The sequence below is a fragment of the Palaemon carinicauda genome, chromosome 31, assembly GCF_036898095.1.
Source record: "Palaemon carinicauda isolate YSFRI2023 chromosome 31, ASM3689809v2, whole genome shotgun sequence".
Lineage (NCBI taxonomy): Eukaryota > Metazoa > Arthropoda > Malacostraca > Decapoda > Palaemonidae > Palaemon > Palaemon carinicauda.
The window spans coordinates 9,670,880-9,682,744 of NC_090755.1; the positions used below are offsets into that span (position 1 = coordinate 9,670,880).

The 11,865-nt window shown below is 36.6% G+C and overlaps 1 protein-coding gene across 1 annotated transcript in view; it reads right to left on the minus strand.

The window, feature by feature from the left end:
* Window positions 1-11,865, minus strand: part of LOC137625092 (uncharacterized) — a 45,200-nt gene that overhangs the window by 17,718 nt on the left and 15,617 nt on the right. Inside the window, 5 exon segments of the mRNA XM_068356024.1 lie at window positions 762-1,057; window positions 4,419-4,580; window positions 7,963-8,431; window positions 8,433-8,591; window positions 9,537-10,027. Coding sequence (XP_068212125.1) covers window positions 762-1,057; window positions 4,419-4,580; window positions 7,963-8,431; window positions 8,433-8,591; window positions 9,537-10,027 — 1,577 coding nt within the window.

The window sequence follows — 11,865 nt, forward strand, 5'->3', positions numbered from 1 at the left end:
TCACTGTCTATACAGGCTTGCCAACCAGGGTTCGATTCCCGGCCGGAGCCAAGCTCTTGTCTTTGTGTGATTTCGCCTGGGGCTCTGATCCCGAGGTCGTTAAGAGAATCCAGACATTAATGTATCAAAAATATATATGGCTTATTTGAATATGAAAAACACGTAAAAATGTGCAAAACTTATCATTAATTGAATGCCAAGTAACAAACTACCAATTAGCTACGATGGTGAGGATGGGTTGATTTCAATTCTAAGTACAAAATACCTGAATTCGACAGGTATAAGTACAGAAGAATTGTCATTGACTTTTATCCTTCTTCGTGGCCAAGTGGCTTAGTCACTGTCTATACAGGCTTGCCAACCAGGGTTCGATTCCCGGCCGGAGCCAAGCTCTTGTCTTTGTGTGATTTCGCCTGGGGCTCTGATCCCGAGGTCGTTAAGAGAATCCAGACATTAATGTATCAAAAATATATATGGCTTATTTGAATATGAAAAACACGTAAAAATGTGCAAAATTTATCATATATATATATATGTATATATATATATATATATATATATATATATATATATATATATATATATATATATATATATATATATATATAGTGTGTGTGTGTGTGTGTGTGTGTGTTAATACATGCATACATATATAATTATGCAAACTTATTAATTAAAAAAAACCCACTGGCTTAAACACCCCCCCCCCCCCACATCCACAAACGCACAAATTCCCCTTCATTGCGTCACCTGCCACTCACTTCGTTCTGAACCATTGAGGGAGATAAACCAAGACGTAGGGAAGACGCTCCTCCAGCATCCCGACGTAGGTCGAGCGGATGCTGCCCCACCTCATGCCGTGGTCGCTGACGAAGAAGAGCGCCGTGTGGTTGAGGGCGCCCATCCGCTCCAGCTGCCGCAGGTACTCCAGGTGAGGCAGGTCGGCGTGTCGCAGAAGGTTGAGGTAGTCGTGACTGACGCTGGCGGACCAGTAGAGGCTGAACGAGGGCCTGTCCAGGAAGGTGCGGGCCACTTCCAGGGAGAAGTCTTGCACCACCTGAAGGTGAAAAGTTTTTTATATATAGTTATACTTTAAGGGTGAAGTCTTGCACCACTTGAGGGTGAAAAGGGGTATTTTAACGTTGTCATACTTTGAGGGACAGGTTTTGCACCACCTGAAGGTGAAAAGGGGCATTTTAACGTTGTCATACTTTAAGGGACAGGTTTTGCACCAGGTGAAAAGGGTATTTTAATATAGTTATACTTTAAGGGTGAAGTCTTGCACCACTTGAGGGTGGAGAGGAGCATTTTAACGTTGTCATACTTTGAGGGACAGGTTTTGCACCACGTGAAGGTGAAAAGGGTATTTTAATATAGTTATACTTTAAGGGTGAAGTCTTGCACCACTTGAGGGTGAAAAGGGTATTTTAACGTTTTCATACTTCAAGGGAGAAGTCTTGCACCATCTGAGGGTGTAAAGGGGCATTTTAACTTTTTCATACTTCAAGGGAGAATTCTTGCACCACCTGAAGGTGAAAAGGAGTATTTTAACGTTGTCATACTTTCAAGGACAGGTTTTGCATCACCTGAAGGTGAAAAGAGTATTTTAATATAGTTATACCTAAGGGAGAAGTCTTGCACCACCTGAGGGCGAAAAAAGGAGTATTTTAACGTTTTCATACTTCAAGGGAGAAGTCTTGCACCACGTGAAGGTGAAAAGGGGTATTGCACCACTTGAGGGTGAAAAGGGGTATTTTAACGTTTTCATACTTTAAGGGAGAAGTCTTGCACCACCCGAGGGTGGAAAAAAGGAGTATTTTAACGTTTTCCTACTTCAAGGGAGAAGTCTTGCACCACCTGAGGGTGAAAAAGAGTATTTTAACGATTTCATAATTCAAGGGAGAATTCTTGCACCACCTGAGAGTGAAAAGGAGTATTTTAACGTTGTCATACTCTGAGGAAGAAAGTCTTCCACCTGCTGAATCATTAGCAGCCATTGCCTGGCCCTCCCTGGTCCTAACTTGATGGAGAACGGGTCCTTGGGTGCTGATCATATACTTGGTTTTAGTGTGTTTTTGTATTGATATAATACATTATTCATATACTGTACACTAGTTTGATATCCTTTTCTAAAAATTATAGGATTTCTTTTAGGATATTTAGGGTATTAATTATGGTATTTATGGTCAGTCTCTTGGGCATTGTCCTGTTGGGGCATTGGCACTGTCCCTTGCCTCTGCCATTCATGAGTAATCTTTAAACTTGACCAAATTGAATGGGACAGACTATTAAATGTTACAAAATTAACCATTCATGAACGACCTTTAAACCTTCAAACTTCACCAAATAAAATGAGACAGACTATTAAATGTTGCAAAATTAACCATTCATGAACGACCTTTAAACCTTTAAACTTCACCAAATAAAATGAGACAGACTATTAAATGTTGCAAAATTAACCATTCATGAACGACCTTTAAACCTTCAAACTTCGCCAAATAAAATGAGACAGACTATTAAATGTTGCAAAATTAACCATTCATGAACGACCTTTAAACCTTCAAACTTCACTAAATAAAATGAGACAGACTATTAAATGTTGCAAAATTAACCATTCATGTACGACCTTTAAACCTTCAAACTTCACCAAATAAAATGAGACAGACTATTAAATGTTGCAAAATTAACCATTCACGAACGACCTTTAAACCTTTAAACTTCACTAAATAAAATGAGACAGACTATTAAATGTTGCAAAATTAACCATTCATGAACGACCTTTAAACCTTTAAACTTGACCAAATTGAATGGGACAGACTATTAAATGTTGCAGAATTAACCATTCATGTACGACCTTTAAACCTTCAAACTTCACTAAATAAAATGAGACAGACTATTAAATGTTGCAAAATTAACCATTCATGAACGACCTTTAAACCTTTAAACTTGACCAAATTGAATGGGACAGACTATGAAATGTTACAAAATTAACCATTCATGAACGACCTTTAAACCTTCAAACTTGACCAAATAAAATGAGACAGACTATTATATGTTGCAAAATTAACCATTCATGAACGACCTTTAAACCTTTAAACTTGACCAAATAAAATGAGACAGACTATTAAACGTTGCAAAATTAACCATTCATGAACGACCTTTAAACCTTTAAACTTGACCAAATTGAATGGGACAGACTATGAAATGTTGCAAAATTAACCATTCATGAACGACCTTTAAACCTTTATACTTGACCAAATTGAATGGGACAGACTTTGAAATGTTAAGAAATTAAAGGATAAACTGTCTCAAGATATAATGAAATGAAGAAAAAAACATAACATAAACTAAACCACCATTAAACCTTAACAATGTTGAATCTATTCCACTGTTCGGGCTAATGGCCTCGTCCCTTTACTTGCGAATTCGTTTGATGTTACCGGCATTCCCTCATCCATATTGAAGGCCTTTTCCCCGGCCCGTAGGCCTCTTTCAAAGATTAATCGCTCGTCCGATGGCCACTGGCTCTCTCTCTCTCTCTCTCTCTCTCTCTCTCTCTCTCTCTCTCTTCTCTCTCTCTCTCTCTCTCTCTCTCTCTCTTGTAGAATTTCATTTATCCCTTGTGATTATTTTCATGACAAAAATTTTCCTTCCTTACTGTTTAGTTGATCTCTCTCTCTCTCTCTCTCTCTCTCTCTCTCTCTCTCTCTCTCTCTCTCTCTCTCTCGTAGAATTTCATTTACTTGTGATTATTTTCATGACTAAAAATTTTCCTTCCTTACTGTTTAGTTGGTTTTCTCTCTCTCTCTCTCTCTCTCTCTCTCTCTCTCTCTCTCTCTCTCTCTCTCTCTCTCTCTCTCTCTCTCTCTCTCTCGTAGAATTTCATTTACTTGTGATTATTTTCATGACTAAAAATTTTCCTTCCTTACTGTTTAGTTGATCTCTCTCTCTCTCTCTCTCTCTCTCTCTCTCTCTCTCTCTCTCTCTCTCTCTCTCTCTCTCCTGCAGATTCCATTTACCCCTTGTGATTATTTTGCATGACAAAAATTTTCCTTCCTTACTGTTCAGTTGATCTCTCTCTCTCTCTCTCTCTCTCTCTCTCTCTCTCTCTCTCTCTCTCTCTCTCTCTCTCTCTCTCTCTCTCTCTCGTAGAATTCCATTTACTTGTGATTATTTTCATGACTATAAATTTTTCTTCCTTACTGTTCAGTTGATCCCCCCCCCCTCTCTCTCTCTCTCTCTCTCTCTCTCTCTCTCCTGCAGAATTCCATTTACCTGTTGTGATTATTTTCATGACTATAATTTTTCCTTCCTTACTGTTCAGCTTTTAAAGAATGAGGAAAGAAATAAAAAAAAGAATCTTCCGATCTTTAATAAAAAGAGAAAAAAAGCAAAAGAGTAGAGTCACCCACACCCACCTTGATGCTCAGTTTATCCGCTTGGCAGACGTTCGAGTTGCCATGTTTCTCATTTCCAATTTCTTTTTCGGAAGCCAGGAAGAAGGCGCGGCCGTAGAAGTCCGTCGGTTGCTTCACGAAGCCGTTGTGCATGTAGTTGTACATCCCCATCCAGGGCGAGTCCTTTGGATAGATAGATAGACAGATAGATAAAGTTATTCACCCATTGGGCTGTTTTCCTTAACGGGTGGCTTAAGAGAGAAAAGGTGCCATTAATCACTGCCACATTCGTAACATAAACAGCATTGGAATGCCTCGCGCTTTTTATATCATTCTCTACTTCCAGCAAACACTTCCAAATATTACATTTTAAACTTGCCTTTTTATTTTCGTAATTATTATATGTATGTATATATATATATATGTATATATATATATATATATATATATATATATATATATATATATATATATAGACAGATGTATGTATTCATATAGTAGACGTAAGTAGAAAGATATATGTATATATATATCATCATCATCCCCTCCTTGACACATATTGACAGGAGAGTCCATGTATGTATATATATATATATATATATATATATATATATATATATATATATATATATGTATATATATATATTTATATATGTATATATATATATATATATATATATATATATATATATATATATATATATATATGTATATATATACACATATATGCATATATATGTATATATATATATATATATATATATACATATAGACATACATACACACACTACATCAACCCATCACCTTTTATATCTTTCTTTACTTCCAACTAACACTTCCAAATATTACAGTTTAAGCCTACATATTTATTTTCATAACTATATATATATATATATATATATATATATATATATATATATATATATATATATATATATATATATATATATATATATATATATATAGGAAGGTTGGGGCATGTGGAACGCCGTAGATTTAGTATAAATAGGATGGAGAAAAGCCAGCGTAGCATCATACATTTATTTTCCAAATTTTCGAGACTTTGGGTCTCATCATCAGGGCTGTAAAATATACAAAATATACAAATTAAAAAAGACTCAATATTAATATTAATACAAATGGAACAACATAAAAATTAAATATAATCATTTAAAAAATGAACTAGAAAATATATATATATATAAAATTAAAATTTAAAAAGTGAAGAATGCTTAAGTTTTTTAACTCCATAGAGATAGGTACTAACTTAAGCATTCTTCACTTTTTAATTATAATTTTTTATATATATTTTTTTAGTTCATTTTTAAAATGATTATATTTAACTTTTATGTTGTTTCCTTTGTATTAATATTAATCCTGAGTCTTTTTTAATTTGTATATTTTACAGCCCTGATGATGAGACCCAAAGTCTCGAAAATTTGGAAAATACATGTATGATGCTACGCTGGCTTTTCTCCATCCTATTTATATATATTATATATATACTGTATATATATATATAATATATATATATATATATATATATATATTTAAATATATGAATATATACATTTATCTATGTATAGATAAAATGACTAAAAACTCCCGAAAGAGTTTCCTGGAATATAATTAGAACGGGGCGTTTGATGTCCGCTATGCGCTACACTCACCGACCAGTGTTTTTTTAATTTTTTCTTTACGAATTAATTTGAAAATTTCCTGTGGACTTTTAATAATTAGTCGGAATTCCATTATGCCCATTTACCTCGTGCTAGATAGTAAAAACTTTTTATAAAATTGCTGTTGTTGTTGTTGTTGTTGTTGTTGTGATGCAGAGAGCGTAATATATAGGACATTCCATTTCGAGGCGAGGAATTTATTCTGCCATTTAGACAGCCCCGCTGTCACTGAGGAATGCCAAGTACTTCTGTTAGGTACCGACATTTCGGGCTTTTGTGGATTGCATTTTGATATCGCGGGTATAGCGGGCTTTTAAGCCTCACTTTAAATCATTTTACAAAGTATTTTAGAGTTAAACATCAAACATGTAGCCCTGGTTATGCATACTCTCTCCTACACACACAAATCAGTATATGATATAGATATACAATATACATAAATAACAACGACAACAAAAAATGCAGTCGTTTCTAGTCTACTGCAAGACAAAGGCCTCAGACATGTCCATATTCATGTCTGGGGTTTGCCCAGATTTCATCACCCCACTGGGTAAGGATTGTGCATGGTGGGAGATTTTCGTCTGATCGTTCACAGAAAACCAACTTGGTTTGGGGTGGCCTTGGCTAGTACAGCTTTGCTGATCATGGTGATGCGCAAACCCTTTCACCATGTTAAGATAGCCCTATATATATATGTATATATATATATATATATATATATATATATATATATATATATATATATATATATTTTGCTGTTTTTCACATCAGGGTGGGTTCTAGAGTATAAAAACAATATAAAAGTTACGGCCCTTTTCATTCTCTAACTGTAGAATAGTGAATGAACTCCAGTGGAGCAAAACTATGACCTTATTATATGAAATCTCATCAGCAACTCGTCAAACTGCCTCTATAAACTTTGCGTCAATCATCTCCGTATTGCACCAGGTCTAGTGCTTCCTTGGTATTAAGGATCTTCCTTTCCAGTATGCCTTTCACATCCAATCCTATCCAGGTCCACCTATGTTCCTATGTTCTATAGCTTCTGAATTATACAACTTTCAATAACCTATTCCCGTCTATTCTATCCACTTGACTAAACCACTCAAAATACACTGATCCATCCTTTCAGCTATGATTACCTTTTTACAACTTCACCGTTTCTCACTTCATCAGTCCTTCCTAAACTTCAGATGCTATGCAAACAGTACATCTCAAGAACCTCAATCTTCTATTTTATACTCACTTCGCTTCTATAAAGGAGAGTTAGTTAAACAGCTCATATCTTGGCTTCTACATACAATTCAAGTCACTCACTAGTCTGGTATAAATCTTACTACCCTTGTTGCTTATCTTATTCTGTAACTCGCCTCCTCTCTTGTCTTACTGTTATCCAGCATATTTATTTTGATATACTTCTACAAATCAACATTTCAAATACTTCTATTCAATCCATGTCTTCCAGCATTTCCTATTCCATGTTTCTGGTTTCCACTTACTCTTACTCATAAATACTCTCAATTTTCTTCTCTTCCAACGTCTTTTATAAGCTTCTGCAGCTTCTCTTCACTGTCCCCAATCAGCTCAGTATCATCTACAAACAGCATCCACTCCTCATCCCATTCACAACTCATTTTCTTATCCCACATACCCAAACCGAAATCCACTGTCTTTTATCTGACAACGCACTTCACGGCATCTCCATCTATATACATAGGTACCATTAAAACAACCTGTGTGTAAAGGCAAACTTTTGTGTGTGTCAATAAACCTACCTCAAATATACAAGGGTTGTTTAAGATATAAGAAAAATAGACAATAGAATAGCTTTTAGCCTATGGAGACTTTTGCTTTTTTTCTACTGCTAACAAGTAAAAGAACCTTACCTCAATAAAGGCTGTGACATATCCATTCCTCTTGAAGTCCTTCCAGATCCAGGGGCAATTGTCGAATTTCTCCTTGTCAGGGACGCAAGAGTGGTTGGCTAGCTCATGATGGCTAAGTCCTATAGTTATGGGCACGAGGTTGGGAAAGGTATTGTCGCCCACTTTGTTAAACCCCGCGAGGTCCACTGCCCCTAGGGTACTGGTTAGGTATTGGTACGTCTTAGGCAGGTGGCGGCGCATATTCAGTCTTGAGGCCGAGTCCGTCCCAAAGATGATCACGCTGAGTTTCTCGACTTCGCCTCCGGGCATCGCTTGAGAAGGACCCGCATCTGGCGGCGATGCCCGGCCCACCATTTTGTGGCTTAGAATAAAAGTTATTCGTTCCGCGTTCACCTCCGTCAGACGCGTTTTGATTTGGGCCGTTGGCCATCTTGACCTTCGACTGAAAGGCACCACCACCACCACCTCGGCCCTGCGGCAGCGGGGACGGTTTCGACACTTTGTCTCTCTGTATAAAGTAGTGGACGTTTTTATACACGACAACATGGCTCATGTTGCAATACACTAAGATGCTCTCCTCTTTAATGGAGGTTTTAGGTCCCTCAAGTGGAGCGCACCATCCGCTGTACCTGAGGAAGAATGGGAGAGACAAGGTCAAGGAAGCTTAGTAAGTGGCTGATTGATCTTAATTTGAAATTGTGGCATAAGATTAGAGGTCATTGGAGTTTTGAATTAAGTAATTCTTAGGTCATAAAGTGAAGCAATACTGTAGCAGCTTAGTTTTAAGGGTTGTTTACTTGCTTAAATTGGGTCAGTAAGTGAAGCAATGCTGTAGCAGTTTGATTTTTAGGGTTTTTTACTTTCTTAACTAGGGTCAGTAAGTGAAGCAGTACTGTAGCAGCTTAGCTTTTAGGGTTGTTTACTTTCTTATCTAGGGGCAGTAAGTGAAGCAATGCTGTAGCAACTTAGCTTCTAGGGTTGTTTACTTTCTTATCTAGGGTCAGTAAGTGAAGCAATGCTGTAGCAGCTTAGCTTTTAGAGTTGTTTACTTTCTTACTTTGGGTCAGTAAGTGAAACAATGCTGTAGCAGTTTAGTTTTTAGGGTTTTTTACTTTCTTAACTAGGGTCAGAAAGTGAAGCAGTACTGTAGCAGCATAGATTTTAGGGTTGTTTACTTTCTTATCTAGTGTTATTAAGTGAAGCAGTACTGTAGCAGCTTAGTTAATTGGTTGTTTACTTAAATGACATTGCATTATAGATTTTATTGCATTGCATGAAATTATATAAGGTTTAATGAATTTTAGGAAGACCCTTTGATCCCTCGTAATGTGTGATTTTTCTTTCGCCAAGTTTTGATATTTAATTCATAAAGATTGTTCAACGATAAAATTTATTAATGTCGTTGATGTCGTGTGTTTGGAATGCCAGTAGGTTTAAACAAACCAGTTAGTCGTATTTATGCTTAGATTTTGGATATTTCATTTAATTTAATGACTGCATAGAACAAATTAAACTTTTTTGTGCACTAACAGAAAATACACATACAATTAAAGCTCTTTCTCGCCTCAACTTACTTCCACCTTCCATCTGCCGCTGCATTATACACCTTCGGTTTTTGTTCCACCCTGTGAATGGCTCGGTAGCAGCACTTGATCTTGGGGATGCCAGTCGAAGGGTCGATCGGGATAGCTAATCTTTCTATGGAACTATTCGCTGACGCAGAAGTAGATGAAGAAGGGAATTTTGTTGATGATGATGATGATGAACCCAAGGAAGATCTATCCTCGGCGCTGGAGTTCCCAGCACCGAAATCGAAGTATATGGTCATGTCGTCGCCATTCTTTTCGTTGGACGACGAGGCGAGCGGCGGGCGTCGCCGAGAGGAAGAACCTCCTGAAGGACTCTGGAGACCAGTGGAGGGAGGAGGAAGAGGAAGAAGAGGTCCCGTTGGAGAGGGTCGAGTTGACGGAGCTGGAGTTGTCGCCTGAGGTCCCCGACGAGACGGCCACCATGGCGGAGGCAACGATGGACGCCCTTCAGCCGCTGTTCGTAGACCTTCAAGAAACTCTCGAGGTGGTCACTAAGAACATGGCGGGTGGTAATACAATGTTGTCCCATTAGCTGTCGTGAGAGCTGGTGGATGTTTGCAGGTGAGCTAAAAGATATGCAGAACAAGGAGTGAGGATGAGGTGGCTTGGTGGATAACACCTTTATCATATACCTATTGGGAACATTTTTATATTTTATGGAATGTAATTTAGTGAATGACTAAGGCAGTTTTAGTGGTACCTAAAGATTGGATATACATCTGAAAATAGTAATGGATACTTTAAAATGTCGAAGTGGAATTCAGATGCCAATGTTGGCTCTAGTTATAGGGTTTAAGCCAAATGTAACAATTTGATATCCAACTAAAAGCTATCATGGCCAGTTATGAACTTCAAAGTGAATTATTAGTTGTGTTATGATTCATATCCCATCTAAAAACATATATGGATAGTTACAGATGTCAAAGCAAATTTTAGGTGTAGAGGTCACATGTAAATATTTGATATCAATCTAATAGCACCTTAATTGTAATTATAACTAGAGACTCAAGTTGTTTATGAAATCTAGGTGCTTTCTCGTACAAGATGTCTAAAATATCTAAATGGTCCATGTTGATATACTGTCAACACCACAGAAATGGGATAAGAAGGTCGCGGATTGAGGTAGAGGTGCAGCTGGGAGTAATGTTTATGTTATTGACTAATTTCAAGGGATGAAAAGAGGTGTACAGTGAGCTATTATAGAATTTTGCGATGTAATCAATATCTTATCTATTAATAAACATGTACGCATGATAAGTAAACGATAGCTGTATGACTCATTTTAGTATTGATATTATTAAAGTTCTGGTACTGTGAAAAAATATCAGTAATATAGAAGAGTTTACCGTCACGAAGCTCGGGCTCTGGTACCTTGTAATGCACGTGCAGCAAGCAACGCACATACAAATAAAGAAGTATACCCTATCTACGTTTTCTTCAGTGCTGCAACCGTCTTCGGAACCCGCGTCAAAAAATCGAGGAGTATAGCAAGCTAATTCCAACTCCGATGTTGTATTATCTATTTTTATGCACAATTCAAAAGCTGATGAATGTAAACAAGCAGTTATCTCTCTTATTTGACCAGTAGGAGGCCCATAAATATCTGTTTCTATAAGTAAAGTTAATTGTTTGAGCAAAGTTGGAGCAAATGTTTCTATGTTGACTAGGCTGACATGAGTCTTTTTATAGTTTATAAATGACATATCTGTTTTTGACGTTGTTAATAGTTTATATATGACATATTTGTTTTGACCTTGTTACTGTTTTAGAATGATTTATTGTTAACTTGTTCTTATCATTTATTTATTTCCTTATTTCCTTTCCTCACTGGGCTAATTTTCCCTGTTGGAGCCCTTGGGCATATAGCATTTTGCTTTTCCTACTAGTAGCTTGGCTAGAAATAATAATAATAATAATAATAATAATAATAATAATAATAATAGTTGTCTTTGTATCAAGTCCTTCTTTGCTCCGTCACCCTTATGAACTAGTCCTCACTTTTAATAGTGGGGCAGCTGCTATAAATTTACCTGTACCACTCAGGTATTTAGATGCCCTCATTAAGATATAACTGCGTAAATTCAATTTATTTTTAATAATAGATTTTTTCCATTGATTAAATGAAATTGGACCAGTGACTGAATGTAAATATATGGGAATTAGGGTTTATATGGGGAATAACTTTAATATAAATTACCTGTGTTGTTTATTTGTTGTAGCTAAAAGGATCTAATGCGAAAAATCGTCAGCATTTAGAGTTACTCTTTTCTAATTAAAAGTTCTCTCTCTCTCTCTCTCTCTCTCTGAAAATAAA